Source organism: Cheilinus undulatus, linkage group 4 (genome assembly GCF_018320785.1).
Source record: "Cheilinus undulatus linkage group 4, ASM1832078v1, whole genome shotgun sequence".
NCBI classification, from domain to species: Eukaryota; Metazoa; Chordata; class Actinopteri; order Labriformes; family Labridae; genus Cheilinus; species Cheilinus undulatus.
This window is the reverse complement of record NC_054868.1, coordinates 6,683,159-6,705,988: the sequence shown is the minus strand read 5'-3', so window position 1 is coordinate 6,705,988 and position 22,830 is coordinate 6,683,159. Positions and strand designations below refer to the sequence as shown.

The 22,830-nt window shown below is 38.6% G+C and overlaps 4 protein-coding genes and 1 pseudogene across 4 annotated transcripts; 2 read left to right on the top strand and 3 right to left on the bottom strand.

The window, feature by feature from the left end:
* Positions 1 to 4,021: 4,021 nt before the first annotated feature.
* LOC121508560 (histone H2B type 1-O-like) lies at positions 4,022 to 4,726 on the bottom strand. Its single transcript, XM_041785493.1, has one exon. It carries the CDS (start codon positions 4,724 to 4,726, stop codon positions 4,382 to 4,384), a length of 345 nt encoding a protein of 114 aa, XP_041641427.1. The 3' UTR covers positions 4,022 to 4,381.
* A 2,315-nt stretch (positions 4,727 to 7,041) lies between these two features.
* Positions 7,042 to 7,445, top strand: LOC121508931 (histone H2A). Its single transcript, XM_041786079.1, has one exon. It carries the CDS (start codon positions 7,052 to 7,054, stop codon positions 7,433 to 7,435), a length of 384 nt encoding a protein of 127 aa, XP_041642013.1. The 5' UTR covers positions 7,042 to 7,051; the 3' UTR covers positions 7,436 to 7,445.
* Positions 7,446 to 8,543: 1,098 nt separating this feature from the next.
* LOC121508556 (histone H1.8-like) lies at positions 8,544 to 15,229 on the bottom strand. Its single transcript, XM_041785488.1, has 3 exons — positions 14,917 to 15,229; positions 9,911 to 10,519; positions 8,544 to 8,985 (listed from the first exon to the last, which is right to left on the bottom strand). Exons 1-3 carry the CDS (start codon positions 15,225 to 15,227, stop codon positions 8,544 to 8,546), a joined length of 1,362 nt encoding a protein of 453 aa, XP_041641422.1. The 5' UTR covers positions 15,228 to 15,229.
* Positions 9,734 to 10,544, bottom strand: LOC121508913 (histone H1-like). Its single transcript, XM_041786063.1, has one exon. It carries the CDS (start codon positions 10,510 to 10,512, stop codon positions 9,907 to 9,909), a length of 606 nt encoding a protein of 201 aa, XP_041641997.1. The 5' UTR covers positions 10,513 to 10,544; the 3' UTR covers positions 9,734 to 9,906.
* A 6,566-nt stretch (positions 15,230 to 21,795) lies between the features above and the next one.
* On the top strand, positions 21,796 to 22,830 carry LOC121508553 (annotated as a pseudogene).

Genomic DNA, 22,830 nt, shown 5'->3' with positions numbered 1-22,830 from the left:
CACAGTAAAATGGGGTAAAATCAAAGGTATGGAGTCATGTCCAATAACGACTTCAGGGCTTTTGCCTCCATTTTTATTTTCAGACACAGTCATGACCCACTGAAAACATCTCCATGACCCACTTTTGGGTCCCAACCCACCAGTTGAGAACCACTGTGTTAGAGTACTCAGATTTCTTTTTTGCTGTAATCAGTGATGTAGCATGCTAGATTTACAAGTTATCAGTTAACAGCTACATTTTGCATAAAAGTAATCCCCAATTTTCTCTTTTTTCTGTCAAGAAGAGAGAAAAAAACAGAGGCTCCTCGAAGCATCTACACTGTTTGACCTTCTTACTTTCCGCTGGGGGGGGGGGGGTAAAGCAGGGAGGGTGATGGACAGGGCAATTGCCAGTCAGATTGTTGCTTGATATTTATTTTTAATTCTTGGATCGCTAAAACCCTAGATAAAAGGCCTATGCATGCTGTTCTTATCAAAAGACATTTTTATAAACTACTTAATAACTGCTTTATCATACTTTTAGTCAATATTTGCAAATATAATTTTGGCAGCCTCAGAGCAGACAAAGCCTCCTGCCCCCCCCCTAAGATCTTTGGCCCCAGGATGACCCCAGGTTGGGAACCAATGCAATAGAACACACTATGATACAACACAATGTGATTCGATAAGACACTGTATGATCAGATATGATAGGATGGGATGCAATACGATATATAGGATTGAATTTGATACAGTATGATCTGACTGGATACAATAGGCTAGGATGTTACAAGATAAGAAATGATACGATACAATTGGATTGTCAAACATCATAGTTAAATGAAATTGCCAGGAAAACCATAAATTTATGAAAAGAAATGATTGAACTTTGTTTGTTTTGTTTTAGCATGCTGCTGTTTTCTTTCAAGAATCTAGATCTCCTAAAAATATTTCTCCATTGATTTGTTCATTTTTCCTCCAGAGCCTGTTGCAGCTCCTGAAGTGTATTGGTCGGGTAGGTACGGTTGGCCTGAGAGCTGCTGGTTGCGGTGTTCAGTGGAGTCTTATGACGCAACAACTCTGCTATGGTACCAAGACGATGAAATATCAGAGCGAAGCCACATGTCCTCCTTGTATATCGATGTGGACAAAAAGGAGTTGAACTCCTCTCATAGATGTGTGGCAGCCAATCCTGTGGAAGAAAAGACTCTTCATGTGAACGTTAAGACCCTCTGCAGTTCAGGTGACATGACCACACAAGCAGCGCCAATCAGATCGTCTGCTGATCTTCTCAGTGATGATGATGTTTGTGTTTCTGATGTTGGTGGTCAGTGTTCCTGAGAGATGGCCCACAGACCTGGTGGTTCCTGACTCCTTTGCTTGTCTTTTCGGCTGTTGTGGCTGTTTGTGTCATTGTTACGAGCATCAGAAGAAAGACGAAGAGAAGGAGAGAGAGGGAGAGAGAGGGAGAGAGAGAGAGGGAGAGCGAGAGTGAGAGAGGGATGACTGACCAACACTCTGGTAAGTACACACAGTCCTCAGAGTAACTTTAGTCATTATTAAATAAGTGATTAAAAAAAGACAAATCTAGGTAAAAAATCAGATTTTACTCATGCACTTTCACCTCTTTTTGTGTTTTTGCCTCACTCTACAGATGTAGCCTGCAGTAAAATGTGATGAAGCTGTTTGGTCTGAAGTTTGTGAAACTGCCATGAGGTCCTACAATGGCTCCTTCAGCAGAGAAACAACAGATCGATCGATCTATCTATCTATCTATCTATCTATCTATCTATCTATCTATCTATCTATCTATCTATCTACTGTATCTATCTAATACAAGTACTTCAATATGCCCTGGATTCAATAATTATCATGTGTGGCCAAATACTTTTGTCCATATAGTGTATCGCAGGTGAAGTTACAAAATTTCATAGACTGTGTTTATGTTTTACGCTGATATTTGTACGTGGGTATTCAACCTTCATTTAATCTTGAGAAATCATTGACCAATCCACTGATCTTTAATCAATCAGTGACCAGTCCAGGATGTACCCCACCTCTCGCCCAGTGGCAGCTGGGATAGGCTCCAGCCCCACTGCGACCCCCAACGGGATAAGTTGTATAGAAAAAGTATGGAGGGGCAAATAACACAGAAGCTCTGGAGCTCATGTCAGTCTAGTGAACCACTGTGTTTTGATTCTTGGTGTCGTAGCTTTTTAATATAAATGTCACTTCATAGATGATGTTAGAAGCTTTGAACCTCAAAGTGTTATTTGCTTTGACAGCTTCAAAGTGTTGGTGCCTGCATGCAATGCTTAAGTGGCATTAAACACAGCAATTATTGTAGAAAGCATGTTGATTTTTAAATATAGCGAAAACAGTGTTCTGCAGCTTTTTTTTTTTTTGTTTGTTTGTTTTATTATTAAGGTCAGAGATTTTTTTCCAAGGCTGGAGAAATCATCAGCCTGAAAATGAACAACAAAGCCCAACACTGTGTTGAAACGCTTTCCTAGATAGAAATAAGTGAAGAAAGAATGTTGTGGGGGTGTGTATGTTCGTTTGTGTCCCAGTCATTCAGAAATGACTGATGAATCAATGAACCACTCTTATCATATAAATGCCAGCCATAGAAAAAATATATGAAGCTGTTGGCACAAAGCCAACATATGAAGATTGAATATGTGAAAAGATAATATGGCAGGTAATTCTGTGTCTTAGTGTGTCTTTCATGAGGCAGGACCTAATCCCACTGTGAATATACTGATTTATCCTAACAAGCTCTTTATTTAAATAGCTCTGTTAATGGCTGCATACTTATAAGATGAATGTAAAGGAGGAACAAGGAGCATTATTTGACTTTTATGGCAGAAATCTGAGATTGAAACAGTGAGATTTAATGCCAGTGCTTCAGTTTCTCTATTGAACAGCTGCTGTTATTTTAGTATGCCACCAGTTATCACTGTTTCTCCGCAGAATTAAACCCCAAAGCTTTGAATCTTTTTAGGCACAATTGGAAAGCCTCAATGCTTTATGAGGCCCATCACTTGATTTTCCACCAGATGGGAAATCAATTTAAAAGGAATTTTACTCTAGTCTTGTAGTTAGTCAAGCCCAGAACTCTGATTTACAGACATATTGTCTTTAGATGTCAGAGGGTGTCACATGTTTTAAAAACTTCTACAAGGTTTATCAAAGACCTATAGTGTTAGGCCAGCATAACCTAAGAATTTATTCCTTTCAAAACACATCAAGTCACTTTAGTAAGCCACAGGGAGACACTTTTTTTATTGTAACTGAACTGGGAGTTCCACACACATTTGTAGCTAATGTAGACCCCCAGGAATGTTGTGGATAGGCCCATCTGGTGCAGAAAACACCAGCAAAAAGTGCACAGAATGTAATAATTGGCTATATAAAACACCTCTAAATCAGAGGTTTGAAATGCAATCACAGCAGGGGCCAGATGCTTCATTTAGTCCTAACCTGAGAGCCTAACAGGATCAACGTTTAACCATAAATTGCCAAACTGGGGGGGAATTAGCAATGAAGATAATTGATCTTTAGATTTTTAACGTCAAAATGATTTTTTTAAAGGCTCGAAATATGGGTTAAAAGTCAAACTTATTATTCAAAAGGTCAGAATATAAAATTAAAAGTAAAAATGATTTGAAAGGCAAATATATGAAATAGAAAGTCAAAATCCTGAGTTCTTAATATCAAAATATACATCTAAATGTTAGTCTATAAGTCCATATGATGATTTGAATAGTTTGAAGCATGAAATGCATAGTCAAAATAATGATGTATGTATGTGTGTCTATTTTGTATGAGGTGGCTCTTGTTACATTTTTGCTTATTGTTTTTTCCTGTGTTATGGTTTTCAGGGAGATTCTAGCGGCAAGGAGTAAAAAGCAAATGTATCCCACATTTTGTATTGTATTAACGCTTCTGTGAGCCAGCATTTTTTTTCATCGTAGATAAATGATGAATAAGTAGTCACAATCCCACCTTTATTTTGTGCTACCTTGTGTGTCTGGTAAAACATGCATTGCTTTGTTTATAACAAGTTTCATACTTGCAAGGTGCAGATAAAACGGAAATAAATGCGTCTTTTCTGCACATTTGTCTTATTTTATTTCTGTTAAGGACTTTTACAAGAATCCTTCAATGAAGAAAATAGCAGGCCTCTTAACAGTGGGACAGGTGTGATGAAAACACGGACGTGTGGGCAAATGAATAAATACAGCATATCTGACACAGCACATCTACCACTAAATGAAAGTTAATGTGTGATATTGTTTATGTCACCACATCAGCTACAAAATTATGATACAGAATTTCACTCTCTTATTATTGTGGGTGGTCCTTAAAAGGACCTTTGGGTTAGTTAAGATACACAGGTTTACTTGGAGCTGGTGTACTTGGTGACAGCCTTAGTTCCCTCAGACACGGCGTGCTTGGCCAGCTCTCCGGGCAGCAGCAGGCGAACGGCGGTCTGGATCTCCCTAGAGGTGATGGTGGAGCGCTTGTTGTAGTGAGCCAGACGAGAGGCCTCTCCAGCGATGCGCTCAAAGATGTCGCTGACGAAAGAATTCATGATGCCCATAGCCTTGGAAGAGATACCGGTGTCGGGATGCACCTGTTTGAGCACCTTGTAGACGTAGATGGCGTAGCTTTCCTTCCTGCTCCTCTTCCTCTTCTTGCCGCTCTTGGAGCCCTTCTTGGGCGCTTTCACTTGGTCAGGCATGATTGCTACACAGTTAAAACCGCTTCAGCGTATATTGCTCAACCCTTCAGGCCGCTCGCTTTGTCCAGTCCTCGTGCAAATAAAGCCTGGTCGTTGCTCACACAGGATTGGCTGAGTTTGGAGCGCGAGATAGCAGCGGAGAGGGAAAGGAGGGGGGATTCTATACTATTCGTGTCTTTGCAAGTTGTGAAAAACTGTAATGTAAACAATAAAAGAAGTAAATTCGATTTTAAAATGATGCTTTACAATTATCTGTACATTGAATATCTAGGTTATGGTGAATATGTTTATTTCTTGCTATAAAGTCACATCTTATCTGATAATTCTGTTTTATTTAGAATGATCATTTGCTGTTGATGTGACAAAAAATAGAAGCTCAAACCAGACAAATTATTATTTCTCATTATATTATATTATATTATATTATATTATATTATAATTATTTTTAGCTCAGGGGTTTCAAACCCAATCACAGCAGGGGCTGGATTGTGGATTCAGGTCTAACCTGAGGCCCAACAGGGTCACCGTTTTAACCAGAAACTGTCAACCTTCCTTCACCAGTAATAAAATATGAAATAAAATATTAGCACTGATGATAAATGGTTTTAAAATTTAAAAAGTTAAAAAGATAAGATTAAAGGCTCACAATCGAAGAACAGTAAATTATTAGTTCAAAAGAGTCAAAACAAGAAATTGAAATTCAAAAAGAATTTTTTTTGAAGGCAAATATATTAGAAAAAAAATCAAAATCATGATTTTAAAAGGTCAAAATATTAAATAAAATTTATTATCATTAAAGTCAAAATATTATTCCAAATTTTAAATTGTGAGTGTAAAAGGTTAAACTACGGGATTATGAAGTCAAAGTTAGGAATTGAAAATATGAGCTAGTATGCAAAATAATTAGTTAAAAGGGCCAAAATATCTCTTAAAAATTAGAACTATGAATCTTAAAGCTCAAAATATTTTATGAGAAATCAAAATTATGAGTTGAAATGCTCAAAGTATGAAATGAAAAGTGAAAGTCCTAAGGTTGAGTCCTAATCGTGAGATGCTAAATTGAAAATCTGAAATTAAAAGACAAATTACTTTCTTTTCCTATTCCTGCTTCTTATCTAAATATTTTTACTCCTTACTTTTTCAGATTTTGTGAATAAAGAATATCTTAAATCATCAAGGATAATTTTATATTTTTATACTTGAGGAAATCTACAGACCTCATACTGATGGGCCAGTTATAACAGATATATGAGATCATCTTGCAGGCCAAAAAAAAGACATATAAGTGGTAAAAGGGATTTAAAAAGTGGCAAAGTAAAAGTGTTTAAGTAGCATAAAGTAGCATAAAATGGTGGAAATTTGGTGAAATAGGATGAAAAATTGATATAAACTGGCAACAAAGGGTTAGTTAAGGCAGAAATAGGCAGAAATGGGTTAAACTGGCAAAAATGGGCATATTGAATTGTCAAAAGGTATAAGAAGTGGTAAAGAGGGGTTCATAGTAGCCACAATGGGTCAACAGAGCCAACAATAGGCAGAGAGTGTCAAAATTTGGTTTAGAAGTGGCAAAAACTGGCAGAAAAAAAGTGGTGGAAAGGGTTTAAAACGGACAAAAAATGGGTTTTAAGCTGCAGATATGTGTTATAGTTGGCGTAAAGAAAAATTGATGTAAAGTGGCAACAGTGTACATTGAAAATTTTCTTAGTTTTTAAAAGGCATCTGGAAACCCCCTCTCAGTGTCTCATATCTTCAGTGGGGTCCTGACCCCAAGGTTGAGAATCCCTGCCTTAAACTCATTATTAATAATATCAGAAGCCTATGATGAGTCATGGCAAAGTACAACTTACCACAGACTACAATGTGAAGGCTCCACTGAATTATTTATAAAAAAAATACCTCTAGTTTAACTGTTCTGATAAACCGGATTCAGTAGTTGACTAAGATTAGGATCAAGGGACGCAGGGACCGGGCTAAAGTACAAGTCTGCTTTAATCAGACAATATCATCATCTTTACAGAGAAAATCTATAAAACCATCCGGCTTTGTCTTTGGTCTCAGGAGGAGAACTGGAGCAGACACAGAGGGGGGTGAAGGACCATGAAAATGATGACCATGTAGCTACCTCCCCTCTCTGATTGGTGGCGGCCTGCTCCTGGAGCTCAGCCCCGCCTGCAGGAGACCCACCGCCTCAAAGCTCCGCTGAGCATTGGACAGAAATGTGTTCAAACTTTCCGCCAAAATTCAGGCGCCCAGGCAGAGATAAAAGCGAGAGTCTTGGGCTGCCCCTCACAGTTTCTCTGACTACAATCAAAGAACAAGTTAACCATGTCTGGACGAGGAAAGACCGGCGGAAAGGCCAGAGCTAAGGCCAAGACTCGATCTTCCCGTGCCGGACTCCAGTTCCCCGTGGGTCGTGTCCACAGACTGCTCCGCAAAGGAAACTATGCTGAGCGTGTTGGAGCCGGAGCCCCCGTCTACCTGGCGGCTGTGCTCGAGTATCTGACCGCTGAGATCCTGGAGCTGGCTGGAAACGCTGCTCGCGACAATAAGAAAACCAGGATCATCCCCCGTCACCTGCAGCTGGCTGTCCGCAACGACGAGGAGCTCAACAAGCTGCTGGGAGGAGTCACCATCGCTCAGGGAGGTGTGCTGCCCAACATCCAGGCTGTCCTGCTGCCCAAGAAGACCGAGAAGGCCGCCAAGAAGTAAATTAACACTCGCTGACAACGAACACAACGGCTCTTTTAAGAGCCACCCACCTCCTCTAAAGAGCTGTGTTGCTGTTTTCTGTCTGTGTAATATTTATTTGTGGGCTTCAGGATCAACACAACTTAACTCAGTATTAGTATCAACACAGTATTATTCCAAAGTAAAGTAATTGGGCTATTTAGCATGCTGTAAACTGACGGGTCACTTAACTGTGTGAAACTAAATGATATCAGGCTTACAGCAGTCAATTGATCCCATATTAATCTGATTTAAACCAAATGACGATCACTAAACTGGCTTAGAAGTGTCTACATTTGTCAACTTTATGAAGCAAAGAAGGGTACTCAAAGGAAACAGACTGCGTAAACAACAGCCATTGTTCATTCTTGAGTCGTGATGGGAATTACGGCTCTTTCCACTGATCCGGATCATTTGGCTCATCTCCGCAGAAAGAGACGAATCTTTCAGCACCCAAACGGCTCTTTATTTGAGTACCAGTTTGGCTTCATCTAAGCTGCCAAATTATAATCATAAAGTATTGATTTGTGGACAGCAACTTCACTCCAACTGTTAGTTGGACTGTCAATAATAATTGAAATGTCCCCCAAAACACCTTGCAGGTCTAATGATCAACCATCTGTAATCTCACATCACACCCAGTCTATATAAAAATCAAACTGGTAAGTGTCAGTGATTTGAAATGTCTCTAAAACGGGATCCATTGCTGGTTGTTCATGCAAAAGAGTCAGCTCTTTGAACCGGCTCATTCACAAACCACTCATCAATAATCCAGGGGCACTAATTTCTGAACATAACCATAACTGCTCATGTATTTCTCAAATTTGAAGTGTTTGTTGTTGTTGAAGTGTATTTATTTGATGCTTTCTATGATGATGATTTTGTGATTTAAATTTTAAAATTCAAATTTTAATAAAATATTCAGGCTTCCAGCATAACAGGCGACGTATACCCAAGAAAACTGTACATGGCACCTTTACCATTTCAGATTTGCTGACCTGAGCGATGTTCAGTCGGTAAGAATTATCTCTTTAAATTAAAGTATGGTGGCTCTTAAAAGAGCCGTTGGGTTGTAAGAGTTTTAACGAATTTAAGCTCTCTCTCCGCGGATGCGGCGGGCCAGCTGGATGTCTTTAGGCATGATGGTGACTCTCTTGGCGTGGATGGCGCACAGGTTGGTGTCCTCGAAGAGTCCCACCAGGTAAGCCTCGCTGGCCTCCTGCAGAGCCATGACGGCGGAGCTCTGGAAGCGCAGGTCGGTCTTGAAGTCCTGAGCGATCTCTCGGACCAGGCGCTGGAAGGGCAGCTTGCGGATGAGCAGCTCGGTGGACTTCTGGTAGCGTCGGATCTCGCGCAGAGCCACGGTCCCGGGCCTGTAACGGTGAGGCTTCTTGACGCCGCCGGTGGCCGGGGCGCTCTTGCGGGCAGCCTTGGTGGCCAGTTGCTTCCTGGGGGCTTTGCCTCCGGTGGATTTACGAGCGGTCTGCTTGGTTCTTGCCATTGTATGTTTCTCTGATAGGGAGAAAAATGTGCTTGATTGAGCGGTGACGAGCTGGTCTTAAAGCGGAGAGGGGAGGCTGTGCCCCGGTGACGCAGTTTCGGCCCTCCGCTCTCTGATTGGTGGCGGCCTGCTCCTGGAGCTCAGCCCCGCCTGGAGGAAAGCCTTGGCCTCGGGGCTCCGCTGGCAATTGGACAGAAATGTGTTCTCTAATTTATTTCCCATCTGTTCTCCCATTATTTATAAAAGCAGAAAACTAAGTAAAAATTCCACAAAGACGCCGTAGTTTCTCAATAATTGACACGAGTTTTTTTCTAATGTGTAGCAGTGCTCCTTTCATCTGAATTAAAAACAATAAAACAATTATGATTAATTTTGTTTGAACATTAAAACTGTGATAACAATAAAAACATATAAAAGTAAAACATAAAAAGAATAAACATGTTTGTGTGGAGATAAGTAGTTGTATTCTGTTTCATTAGGTTTAACCATCTAGTCAGTTCATTTATGTCTGTCAGGTGGAGAGTAGTTAAAAAAAAATTAAATCAGTCCTGTTTCTTTTTCTCAGTCAAATTCAAAGACTGAGAGAAATATTTGTAACATTTCTTCTATATTCAAAGCTCATACACAGGGCAGCATGATTACTGAGGAATATTTATTTGTACACTACAGATGTGTGAATAAAGTCAGTCTAAATAAGAGCATTATAGTATAATTTCTCTTTTTCAACTAATTCTTCTGGCTCACCTAGATACTGAATTCCTATTTAAGCCCCAGATTCGTGTTATGTGCTTTTATCTGTGGCTTTACTCCACATATTCATGGACGAACAGCTGATCTGATCTTTTTATTCTTTTCCTTAAACACATTGTTACGCCAAACTGTCAGAGGAAATGTGCTCTTGTTGGATGTGGGTGGCTCTTAAAAGAGCCTTTGTGTGGAGGAGTCATGCAGCTCACTTCTTCTTGGGTGCTGCTTTCTTGGCTTTGGGCTTGGCGACCTTCTTTGCCGGGGCTTTCTTGGCAGCGGCGGCCTTTTTGGGCGCTGCCTTCTTGGGACTCTTTGCGGCCTTTTTAGGGCTCTTAGCCGCTTTCTTAGGCGCTGCTTTGGGTTTCTTGGCCTTCTTCGGGGACTTCTTAGCGGCTGCTGGCTTCTTAGCTGCTGCTTTCTTGGGCTTCTTGGCCGCTGCGGGTTTCTTTGCTGCGGGCTTCTTGGCTTTAACAGCGGCTTTCTTCGCCGGCTTCTTCGCCTTCTTGGGCTCTGCAGCCTTCTTGCTCATCTTGAAGGAACCAGAGGCCCCGGTCCCCTTGGTGTGGACCAAGGTCCCCTTAGCCAACAAGGCTTTAATGGCTACCTTAACTCGGCCCTTGTTCTTGTCCACATCGTAGCCTCCGGCAGCCAGAGCCTTCTTGAGGGCGGCCAGGGACACTCCGCCCCGCTCCTTAGACGCGGCCACGGCTTTGACGATGAGCTCGCCCACGCTGGGTCCGCTCTTGGGCTTGGTTGCCTTCTTCTTGGCCGCTTTGGCCGGAGCTGGAGCTGCTGGAGCTTCTTCTGCCATCGTTTCGCTGAAGTGTGTTCACAACACGTCAAATCACCGAGACTCGGAGAGTTTGGAGTCTGACGGAGGAGGAGGCTTTTCTATAAGCACCATGAGAACCGTAGAGACTCAACCATGCTCCCGGCTCCTCCGTGGCCTCTGAAATCAGCTCATCTTGTGTTTTCTGGACTCTTCTAAAACTGCTCCAACTAACTGTAGGAGAATCCCTCAGTGCTGCCAGTGAATGGAGCACATATCGGACCTCTTTCTCTTCACATTGAGCTCTTTTGGAGCTCTCAGCTTCTCTTCATTTCCTCCACAATGACTCCTAAAGTCACACTTTCATGCTGACGTCGCGGCTTTCCTTCCTCATTTCGCTCCTAAAATGATGTAAAAAGCCTCAAATGTGGGTGAAAATGACTCTTCCTGCTCAGCCACACGTTTATTGGTGGAAAACAAACGGAATCAGTCTTGAGTTTGTGTTCAGTTTGAGATGAAATCCGCTTTTTTAGAGAGCAGCAAACACAGGGAGGATGGCCGAGGCCAGGCTTCAGAGCAGAGCTGTTCATGTGATTGTTAGTGATTCTGATGCTTTAATCTCATCAGTTTGATAAAGGAATAAACCCACTGAGCAGTGATAACGACAATTAAAGGATCAGTGATGAAATTATAACAAAACTGATGAAAATAAAGTGGTGAGAGAAAATCTGATTTAAAGCTGTCAGCTGATCGTCATCATCACAAAGAGCTTCACAACATTCAGATTACGGAGCACAAATAAAACGTTTACTCTGACATTATTGTATAAAATATAGGATAAAATAAAGTTTGCTTTGAGCTCTCTCTGGTCTACAGATGTTTTTCAGCCCATATTTCACACATTAGTTTATGTTCATCTGTTTTATATGAACAGGGGAAAGTCAAAGGCATTTCAAAAAGTTTCAAAATAGTATTTTATGTTAATTATTCAAAAAGGTATTTATTAGGCCCTATTATTTATTTTGGCATAGAATAACCCTCCCCCTGTCAGATGTTTGAAGCATACTGAGCATTATTTGATTAACTTTTTTCTTCTTCTTCTTTAACTTTAACCTTGCCTTAATCTCTAAATACAGACTACCCTATAATCTAGATTATCTAGAAATAATTTTTCTGAGATATTCAAAATGAGATCATTTCAAGCTGGATCTCCTAGGTCAAAAGACAGAGCTTTTTTTTTTTTTTTTTTTTTTTTACAGTTGTTTCTATCATTAAGTGCAGATGTGTTTTCCCATGAAAATCCTCTCATTATGTGTTCAGCTTTAGCAATAAAACCTTTACAACATTTAAGGAAACAAAACAGACGTAGGGTGACTCTAATGTTTACCTTTTTGTGTAATATTCTTTTAATTTGACAGTGTTTGGGACATTAAGTTTCCTCTTTAACAAGCAACCTATTTAACCAGGGTAGAGGTTCTAATCTGTAAATATTAAAAAAGGTTTTAGAGAACATCGATTATTAGATTTTAAAAACATGTCCCTCTTTCTGTTCAGAAACTAATTTCTCATTCGATTATGCAGAATTTAAATTTGGCTTTATACTGAAACAGAAAGAGGGAATCACTGTGCAGAGGTTTGGGGCAATAATTAAGAAATAATTATGAAATTATCTGTCTTATTAATCTAACAGTAAGAATATCTTCAATTTAAGATGTTTTAGTCAATCAGAGAGCAACAATACTTAAAGCATTTTTTTAAACATGAAACATTTTAAAGAATTCTTAAATGGGGAATCATTTGAGGGGAAATGTAATTTCAGCACTCTTTATTATTTATTTATCTATTTATTTATGTTTTTATTTCGTTCAATAAAGCGAAAAAGTTCATAAATCTGTTCTCGGTGTTGTAGTGCTCGAGTCCAGGATGCGGTCTCGATTCAGACTCGAGTCCTGATTTGGAGGACTCGTGATTCGACTTGGACTTTGCTTTGAGCTTTAACAGCGCCAGGACTCGAGGATGAAGAGGAGGACTCGAACCTTTTATGCTGAAGACTATTTTATTCTGTGATATTTGTTGTTCTTGTGTGAGAAAACCCCTCATAACTGATCAGTGTTCACGCAGATTCCGTCACGTGCGCTCACCTGCACGCGCGGTCACGTGAGTTCAACCTGCTGTCTGTTAAAACAACCAGAGCAGAGAGAGAGGAGGAGGAGGAGTGGGGGAGCCTGGGTGACAGAGAGAGGAGCTAGTTTAAACCTGAGGTTTCTTTGTGTATTCCTGTGTCAATCTAAAGAGACATTAAACTTAAAAACAGCCAGCCTACCGGAAAGTCTCCTTTATCTGCTCAGACATATTAGCTGCTGTTGCTGCTGTACAGAAATCCTCCTCAGTCTTGGACAGAGTAAGAACTCTTAAACCTCGTAGTGAGTCGCTTTAGTTAAAAATATCAATCCAACGTTGAAACCTGCTTCAACATCAGCGAGATAACGCTGATTAGTGAGCTAAACAAGGTGGCATACGGTCAAATTATGATATGTTCAATGACAACTCAGACTTTGGAGTATCGAAGGAGGGACGAAGTTAAGACCTTTTTATGATCTTTTCAAAGGTCCCACGGAGAAATTGGAATTTTAGATTTTAGTGAGAAATCTGAATAAATCCAGTCATTTTAAAGGAGAAATATTTAGTATAAGATAGATGTAGAGCAGGAGTGCAGTTAAAAAAACATGTCTCATTTTTCCACCATAAATACACAACTAATCCTGTTTATATTTTAATAAAGAGTGTAACTGCTCCAAGCCCTTTAGAATAAAAAGTTGAAATTCATACATTAACCCCTTAAAGCCTGTTGTATCATATTTGATATCTCTATCTAATCAATATAATCAACAAATCACTTTAAAAAATTCTGAATACAATCTGAAAAATGATCAAAATGCCCTCAAGTGGATGATCAGCTAACAAAAACACCTAATGTATCAAATGAGATACAAAAAAATATATATGTAGAATTTTATGGAAATTTCGATTTTTTTTATTTCAGTAGAAAGTGAAATAAACATTTCAGTCCCAAAAAATTAGACATTTCTGTCTATAATTTGTGTTTTCAGGCTTTAAGGCAGGGGTCATCGAGAACTTCTGCACAAGGGCCAGATTTAGTCTTGACAGAAACCCTGGGGGCCGGACTTTCACATAAACAAAAATTAAATAAATATTTTGGTCTGATTGAAATATTATTGCAGAAGTATTTGGATTTTCTTTCAAAATGCAGGACAATTTTAGTCATCACCAGTGAGATCTATCCCTGTTATCTATAATGAAGGCCACAGGGAGACAGGCCTGACAACCGAACTGGCTGTGCCCTCCCCGATTGTGATTCAGCACCAATATTAACTCATTTGTTACACTTTGAACCCCTTTTTGATACTTCTTGCCCCTTTAACCAATTTATTGCCATTCTTTAACCCCTTTTTAACCACTTTTCCTGCCTGTTTAACCCCCTTTGTGTCACTCTTTTTTCAATTTTTGCTACTTTTCTTCTATTTTTGCAACTTTTTAACCCATTTTCATTATTTTTTTCACAATTTTTGCCACTTTTATACCAATTTTTGCCACTTTTCACCCACTATTCTACCCCTTTTTACACCATTCCTGCCAGTTGTTGCCCCTTTGTGCCACTCTTTAACACCTTTTCACTACTTAATTATTTTAGCTCTATTTTTTACAAATTGAACCAATTTTTGATAATTTTTCCCATTTTTGCCTCTTTAACTCAATTTTGGCTATTCGTTAACCCGTTTTAAACCACTTCTCCTGCATGTTTTATCCCTTCTGTGACACGCTTTTATCACTTTTTTGCAACTTTTTGACCACTTTTTATTACTTAATGCATAATTTTTTGTCACTTTTTATCCAGTGGTGGAAAATACATTTTAGAAAGAGCACTGATCTTGATAGTACAATATTAAATACCTGAAAACTATTTTTAAATCAATGAAATGTACTGTTTATTGAGTGATTCAATTTTGTTTTGTTTTTTTTCCTCTTTAAATTTCTTTAAATTTCATTTAAAGAGAAATATTTGTAATTGAATTTTTATATACATGTAACATGTGCTGTATGTCAAATTTCACTAAGTACACAATCATAAATGCTGACATATTACGACAAACTACATCGGGATTTTGATGGGTGTAACAAAAATGTTTTTTAGATTAATATGTCTGGTATGAAGATGGTACCTTTTTTGTGTGAGGACTTTACAAGAGCTATAGGTGTAGGTTAATATTTTAACAATCACTGTTCAGTTAGTTTCTAATCTGCGGATACATACCAGTTTAATACCTTTTGGTCAATCCTTAAATAATAACATCTATGAAAGGTACTCTTTAAGGGTGTGGGTGGCCCTTAAAAGGACCGTTGGTTTGTTGGTCTGGTTGATGAGTTTAACCTCCGAAGCCGTAGAGAGTGCGTCCCTGTCTCTTGAGAGCGTAGACCACATCCATGGCGGTCACAGTCTTCCTCTTAGCGTGCTCGGTGTAGGTGACGGCATCACGGATGACATTCTCCAGGAAAACCTTCAACACCCCGCGAGTCTCCTCGTAGATGAGACCGGAGATCCGCTTGACGCCACCGCGACGAGCCAGACGGCGGATAGCGGGCTTAGTGATTCCCTGGATGTTATCACGGAGAACTTTGCGATGCCGCTTAGCACCTCCTTTACCGAGTCCTTTTCCTCCCTTTCCTCTTCCAGACATCGTTGCACTTCGACTGACAATAAGAAATGATAAAATTTTCCGTTTTCACAGTGATTTAAAGAGACTCTGAGGACGTGGTGGAAGATGAGGACAGCCACCTTCTTCTTCTTTAGTTTGACCTTACCGTAACACTCTTGGTGCTCTAGCGCCATCTACTGTGGTCCTCTCTGCTCTGATTCTACATCAGCAGCATGAACAATCACACCAAAACACCGTTAAAGTCGACTGATTATCGAGATAGTGATCTAATCTTATAATAATAATAATAGCCACCACGGGGTCAATCAAACTTAAAGACTAGTGTTATTCATTGAGCTCCTAACTCTGCTGCCTCATGAAAATATATTTGCTTGGCCATGAACCTGCATGTTTTCCTTTCATATTTAAAACAATGTTTTTGTCCTTGATTTTAAGCAGAGGTGTCAAAAGTATTCACATTCATTACTGAGGTGGAAGTATAGATACTGGGGTTTAAAAAGACTGCAGTAGAAGTTGAAGTATGAACTCAAGCTTTTTACTCAAGTAAAAGTATAAAAGTACTGGTTTCAAAACTACTTAAAGTAGGAAAGTAAAAGTAATGTAAAGGGGGGGAAATCAATTAAGGACAAAAGCTTAGGCAGTACCACAGGGGCTAGTTTCATTCTACCATTCCATTCCATTATATCATGGTGCACTACCCAACCTCCCCAAAAAACATTTTTCTAAAGGTCATAATGACTATAATGTTATATTAAAATGTTAATGTTGAAAAATTTGGGATGCAATACATTCAAGAATCATATATGTGTACTACCAACCTCCTCACTGGTGCTTGGTTGGGACATTTCACTCCAGTTCTCTTGAGTCTCTGCCACGGACATCTTCGTACTAGTCTACATACATCTGCTATTTCCTTGCTGGAGAGTGATGAGATTTGTATCATGTCTGAAGGTGCAATGGATCGTGTACACACCAATAGGGTGTCAGAATAGCCTTATGTTTATACCTCTTATCCAACCACATTTATATTCACTCTATCCAGATGGCGCAATTTATCTGGATAGTTTTTTGGGTTTTTTATTTGTGTTTTCTTTGAATGATGCCAAGCTGGAAGAAACAAGCTTGAAATGAAAAAGGAGTAATGAGGCTATTTTTAAAATGTAAGGAGTAGAAAGTACAGATAATTGCATGAAAATGTAAGGAGTAGAAGTAAAAAGTGGGCTGCAAAATTATTACTCCAGTAAAGTATAGATACCCAAAATTTCTACTTAAGTAAGGTGATGAAGTATTTGTACTTAGTTACTTGACACCTCTGATTTTTAGTTAGGAGCATAATAAAGGGAATAGTTTTGTGGCCTACACCAGAGATGTAAGACTCAATCACAGCAGGGGCCAAATTCTGAATTTGGGTCTAACCTGAGGGCCTAACTGGGTCAAAATTTCCCATAAACTATCAACCTCATCTTCACTGTTAACAAATTATAGGGGGAAAAAATGTGATGTTGATGATAAATGATTTTGACATTTTAAAAAAAGTCAAAAGTTAGAATCATGATCTTTAACAGTTAAAGTACTAAAAAAAACAATAATAAAAGTTTAAAAGGTCAAAATATGAGATAAAATTCAAACTTATGAGTTTAAAAGGTCAAAAGATGACATAAAAAATGTAAATTTTGAATCAAAAAAGTCAACATGTGGGATTAAAAGTTATATTTAGGAGTTGAAAATGTCAAGGTATGAGTATAAATTCTGAATCATGAGTTTAGAAGGCAAAAATACGAGATACAATTCTGAATAATGAGTTTTCAATGTCAAAATATAAGATGAAATTAAAATGATTGAGTTATAAAGGTCAAAAGATGAGCTAAAACTTTAAGATTTTAAATAGAAAAGGTTGATATTTGCGATTAAAATTCAAAGTTAGGAGTTGACAATGTCAAAATGCAAAATTAAATTCAATTTCATGAGTTTTAAACATCAAAATATGACTTTAAAATTAACATTGTGAATCTAAATAGTCCAAGTATCAAAAAGTCAAAAATATTATTTGAAAAGGTCAAAATGTGAGAAAAATATCAAAACCATAACTTTAAGTCTAACTGTGAGATGTAAATTAGAACATATGAAACGAAAACGCAAATTTCTTTTTCTACATCCCTGACTTTTATCAAATTATTTGAACTCTTTACTCTTTCTAATTCTTCATCATCAAGGTTAAGTTTACATTGTTTTACTGGAGGAAATCTGCAGACCTCATACTGGTGGGCCAGTTATAACAAAAATTTGGTATGATCTGGTGGGCAGGGTTTAAATGTGCTGTGGGCCAGATTTGGCCCCTAACCCTTGAGTTTGACACCCCTGGCTTACACTCTAGTGCTATTTAGGCCCTAATGTGGTAATAATCATGAAGTCTAGTTGTGTATTTATTGTTGTCAGTGCTTTATTTACATGTTTTTCAGCATAAAATCTAAATGAAGAATCCTCTCTCTTTAGGAATACAAGTATAACCAGTTCAGTTATTGGGTGAGTTTGTTTTTTCATTTTTCAAAATATCATTCCAAATGTGATCTATAAGAGATAAACAATTGACCTAAACATGTTATCTGCCGTTAGTTCAGTTTCTGTGAAAAATAACATTGTAAATGGTGAATATTGGTATGAAGGGACACCTCTAGAAGATTTACCCCTGGCAACATATAAAGTGTGATTAAAATGTCAAAGTTTCTCATTTGATATAATTGTGAAAGAGCTCTTGTGTAATATACAGAAGGAAGAAGAGAGAAATGTTAACCACAGGATGGATGACTCTTTCTTAAATGTAAGTGGAGCTAAAATGGGTTTTCCTCAGGCAGTCTGGGTAAAGTGAATCATCCTTCACTGGTTAAAGCGGACTGAAGTCTGCACCTCTGGTTGAAAGTATTCACAACATTAAAAAACATATGACTGTAAGGCAGTATTTAAATGTCTCTCTGAAGAACTTTGATCACAACAGTTGGGATTGTAATAACACAAACATCAAACTTCATTTAATTCCCCTTTGAATATTATAATATTCTGGAGATCACACAGACCACATAGTGTCGGACCAGTTCAGACTCCCACCGGGCCACATTGTAGACTGTTATCTGATGTTATGATGCATAACCACCATTCAGGGGAGTAGCTAGAGATTTTGGGCCCCCAGAAAGGATATTACCCAGTTTTCAATCCCAGTTTTATAAGTTTAACTTTTTATTATGAAAAATACACAAACTTTTTTTGTTTTAACATTAATCATACAGTACAGTGCTCGCAGTCTTCTGTGATTAACATTAAAATACATCTAAAATAATGAAAATATTAGCTAAATTACATTAAATATGAATTGAAAAAAAGCTAGATTCATCTTAATTTGAAAAAAAAATGAATGAAATCTGCATTGTCATAATGTCTGTATTAAAAGTAAATAAATAGATAAATAAACGTCTGATATAATATGTAAGTAACCAAAATAAGTGTAACTGTTGAGCCTTAAGCTTTTCTACAGATATAATGTTTTGTAATGTTTTATTTTGTAAGTTTTGTATTGATTTAAGCTGAGGTAACTTTACTTCCTGTGTTACTGTAGCAGACTTTTACTTTGAAAGCGCCAGAAAGGAAGTGACTAAAGTAACGTGAGGTAACCTGACTGTGATGAGAAAAGTTAATGGAGCAACGTAAACAAAGAGAGCTACTGCAGAAAGTAAAAAGCCCTACTGTGCTGGCATTCAGCTCTTACGGTGGATTTTTGTGCTTTTGTGACTTCTTCAACTACAGTTTGTTTGACTTTGTCAAGTTAAAATAAACCACGGAAATCATCAGTACAAGAGTCAACCGTCTTTCATTCAGGAGGGATGCTACATAATATTTAATGAATTAAATCAATTTTCATTTCCTGCAGCTGTGCAAATAATGAAAATGTACGCTAACTTACATTTCATGTGAATGTAAAAAAGCTAAGTTAATTTTATTTTGAAATGAAGAAAAAAATAGATCAACAATATTTATAGCTGTGGAAATAATGAAAATGTACAATAACTTACTTTACATGTGAGCTGAAAAATGCTAAGTAAATTTTTCTTAAAATAAATTAATACGTAAATACTCTTATTAATATGGGACTCATTTGCTCAGCACTAATATCCTGTTTTAATTAGTTTATTTACCTATGAACTTTTTAACATTTGGTTTAAGAAAATGCTGACAGAAAAATTAAACTAAAGGCAGTCACATTACCTATGAAGGAAACAAAGCATTTTTTTAAGTGATCCCACTGAGGTTAGTCGTTAAGCTAAAAGATTCCCCCAGGAAAAAGCTTTGTTGTGTCTTATTTTGGTATTTTGTGCTCTGTTGAGCTCGGGTTACTTTACTTATTACATGGGCAGACGCAGACTTTTATTTTGAAAGAGGAGCGAACAGCTATTTCATAATAATCATGAAACAAGAGTTAACATGCAGACATACAGAGTAGAGTTTCAACATCTCAGACAGAACACTTAATAACTTGTCAGGGTGTTGGCCGCACAGCTGACGAGACAAATCTCAGGTTTTCATTGAAAAAGAGAAAGCTATTTAATCAGATCCTTCTCACTGACACAGCAGAGTGTCAAACGCTGGTGAGTAGCCTACAGATTAACGATTTTGTGACCAGAATTCAAACTGAACTCCAGGTGTATCCATCTTGTCTTTACATGTGGTTATTAAAGAGTGTAACTAAAGCTGTTAGTCCTTCTGAACACGCTACAGTCGTCCTGTAACGGCACACGTGTCAGCTCCTAACACTTTTTTTTTTTAAACCAATAATCAATATTTTGGTTGCTAGTTTCTTATTTTTACTTCCTGGTGTTGTTGATGTGTTATTCACGTTTCTGTCAGTAATCTATTCACTGTAACTGAATGCTGTAAGAAGCTCTCTGTGGTAAAACGCCTTACTTCTTATACAAATTTGCTCTGATCAGCTATCTTAAATGATCTGACCTTATATAAATCTGTCTATCTCAATGCACGCTGATGTGTACATATGAGAAATAACCCGTACAAAGGCATGTACATGTTTATAATCTTATTTTCTACATTTTTTAAGTGTATTTAATTTTTGTACGTATCGTTTAATTTCTGCACACTGAGATCAAAGCTAACCACAGGGAAATTCCTTGCTGCGTAAGCTGACTGGCCAAAAAAGCTGACTCTGATTTTCTCTTATGACCAGATGATGTCATAAACTCTTAGAGCCTGATGAGTAAGGGGTAAAGATGATTTAACCACAAATACAACTTATTTGCATAATGTGGACAACTTAATTTTGCTAAATCAAACTTTTCAATCGAAAACATATTTTTTTTACAGCTCCCATGAAACATAATTTTAAAATAGCCATTTTAGATCAGCTTTGGCCCAGAGAAGATGGCACGGTTTATAGATTGTGTTCACCTGTGGCTTCTTTGCATTCTACAGCTTTAACTTGTATTTGTGAATGGCATGGCCAACTCTGAATGCGGTTGAGGTGAACAGCAGGATAGGATACCCCCCTATGGAGTCTAGATAATGGTGGTGGTGATGGACAGAGTTGGATAAGATGAGTGAGACTTCTGAGGACCAGATTTTTGAGGAGTTGACCCGGACACCGCTGAGATAGCTTGGAGGTGGACATGAATGGATGCAGGATGCATGCATGAAGGAGCTGAACCTGCACACCGATGAGATGTAATGAAGGTGGCTGGGGAGGAGAAGGGTTGCAGCAATCGCATTCAAACAACCATAAATGCATAGGAAAGAGGACAGATTTTAAAATATGACAGCTGCAGGATGATTGGATTGAGAGCGGTGAGGGCTGAAAGGCATTGGCTCAAAGCCTAAGTGAGTAAACGCCTATACCAGCTGATTATTAGAGCAGGAACAGGGAGACAGGTGAGTGAGTGATTACTAATGAATGAATAAATGAAAATGAAACAGTCTTCCTGCTTGAACTTAAGCTAAGCTTCATTAGGTGTTAGATGCTCCTCCAAATGTCTCACTTATCTGATATGTTGTTTATGTTCTACTGTGAGTTAAAAAAAATAAAAATAAAAATAATAATATTTGCTTGGACTTACATGGCGCCTTTCCTGAGAGCCAAGGTCGCTTTACAGAAGAGTGGAAAACAAAACACAATACAAAAGACAAACACTAATTTGAGTGTATGTAGGGGGGCAGGTTTAGGACAGAATACAAGCCATGGTGAACAGGTGGTGCTTGAGGAGTTTTTCAAACCTTTCCAAGGATGGAGCATTGTGGATGTTTTTTGGGAGGGTGCTCCAGAGGATGGGGGCTGTAGTCCTGAACGCTCTGTCTCTGTAGGTACAAAGTTTGGTGGTGGGAACAGTGAGGAAAGTAAATGAGATTGGAAAATCATTGCATTCTGTCTTTGTTTCTTTCAAACAGTGCTCCAACTTTTCTGGAATTGGGGATTATGAAATATTTTGGAAATAGATCCAAGCAATTTGCCTTTCTTAAACATAGAAAGGCTGCTAAAACGTTGAACCTGCTGTATGTATTGATGTGCTGGTTTAAACACAGGGCTGGTATGCTACAAATGCCACACCAGTCAGTCCCGGTCCTGGTGTCTCCTGGTTCAGTGACAGATTTCTTCTTTTCTAGGTGCCTGATGCCTTCGAGGAAGACAAAAACAGCACATCAGAGGAAATGCCTCACCGCATTTGTCTTCATTTCTCTTCTTATGGTGGGACTGCTCATAGCTATCATCTTTGTGAAAATCAGCAGGCAAGATGTTGCTGAAGAGGTAACTCCGATTGAACTTTAACAGAAAAACTGAGGTGGTGGTTAATAGTGTTAATAGTGTACTCTACCACCTATTTCTCTTCATTTCAGGGTCCACTTCAGCCCCAAACCCAAGACCTTAACTGCAGCTCTGGAGTTGCAGCCATCCCCGGTGAAGCCGCCTTCATGCAGACATGGAACAGTGGGAGTTTCCAACAGGCGTGGAGTGATGCAGAGAAAAAAGCCAAAGCGTCTGCACACCTCAGCATGACAAAAAATCTTTCTACTGCCATCTACATGTACACAAGTGGTGTGCTCCAAGCTGATAAACAAGACGGTGGGAACACAGAACGCAGAAGAGGACGACAAAGAGGGACTTTAGAGTCCTTCCTTTATTCCTCTCTGAATGAAGCTGTCGAGATCCTGAAGTACCGTCAGAGGACGGCATGTCTCAACACCAGCTACAGAACAGAGGAATACTTGAATCCAGATATTTCTAACAAACTGGTTCACTTCAGCACCTTCACGGTCGGCTCTGATTGGAGGAAGTCCACAAAGAATACCTACTGTTTTGAATTAAACTTTTTATTATGTTTACACTGAACTAAGCTTCAGTGTAAACATCACACATTATTCTGCTCTGGAAGGATTTGACCAGGCGCTCATTCCCCCCTACGAGACGTTTAAAATCACAGACATAAAGACAAACACGCAGGGATGTAAAGTCCTCTACCACCTGGAGAGCATGAAGTGTGTTTTTGACGGACAGCTCGATGAGGTCCATGCACTATTCAGCAGATCCATACATGATCATTATTATCAGTATGATGGCTGTACTGGTGGTCATTGA

Excerpts from the sequence above, each read along its gene's own strand:
- LOC121508560 (XM_041785493.1), bottom strand. The coding sequence starts at position 4,726 with ATGCCTGACCAAGTGAAAGCGCCCAAGAAGGGCTCCAAGAGCGGCAAG.
- LOC121508931 (XM_041786079.1), top strand. The coding sequence starts at position 7,052 with ATGTCTGGACGAGGAAAGACCGGCGGAAAGGCCAGAGCTAAGGCCAAG.
- LOC121508913 (XM_041786063.1), bottom strand. The coding sequence starts at position 10,512 with ATGGCAGAAGAAGCTCCAGCAGCTCCAGCTCCGGCCAAAGCGGCCAAG.
- LOC121508556 (XM_041785488.1), bottom strand. The coding sequence starts at position 15,227 with ATGTCTGGAAGAGGAAAGGGAGGAAAAGGACTCGGTAAAGGAGGTGCT. Across the intron at positions 10,520-14,916 it reads CTCTACGGCTTCGGAGGTTA|CGAAACGATGGCAGAAGAAG; the intron begins AACTCATCAACC and ends AACACACTTCAG. Across the intron at positions 8,986-9,910 it reads AAAGCAGCACCCAAGAAGAA|CACATTTTTCTCCCTATCAG; the intron begins GTGAGCTGCATG and ends CGCTCAATCAAG.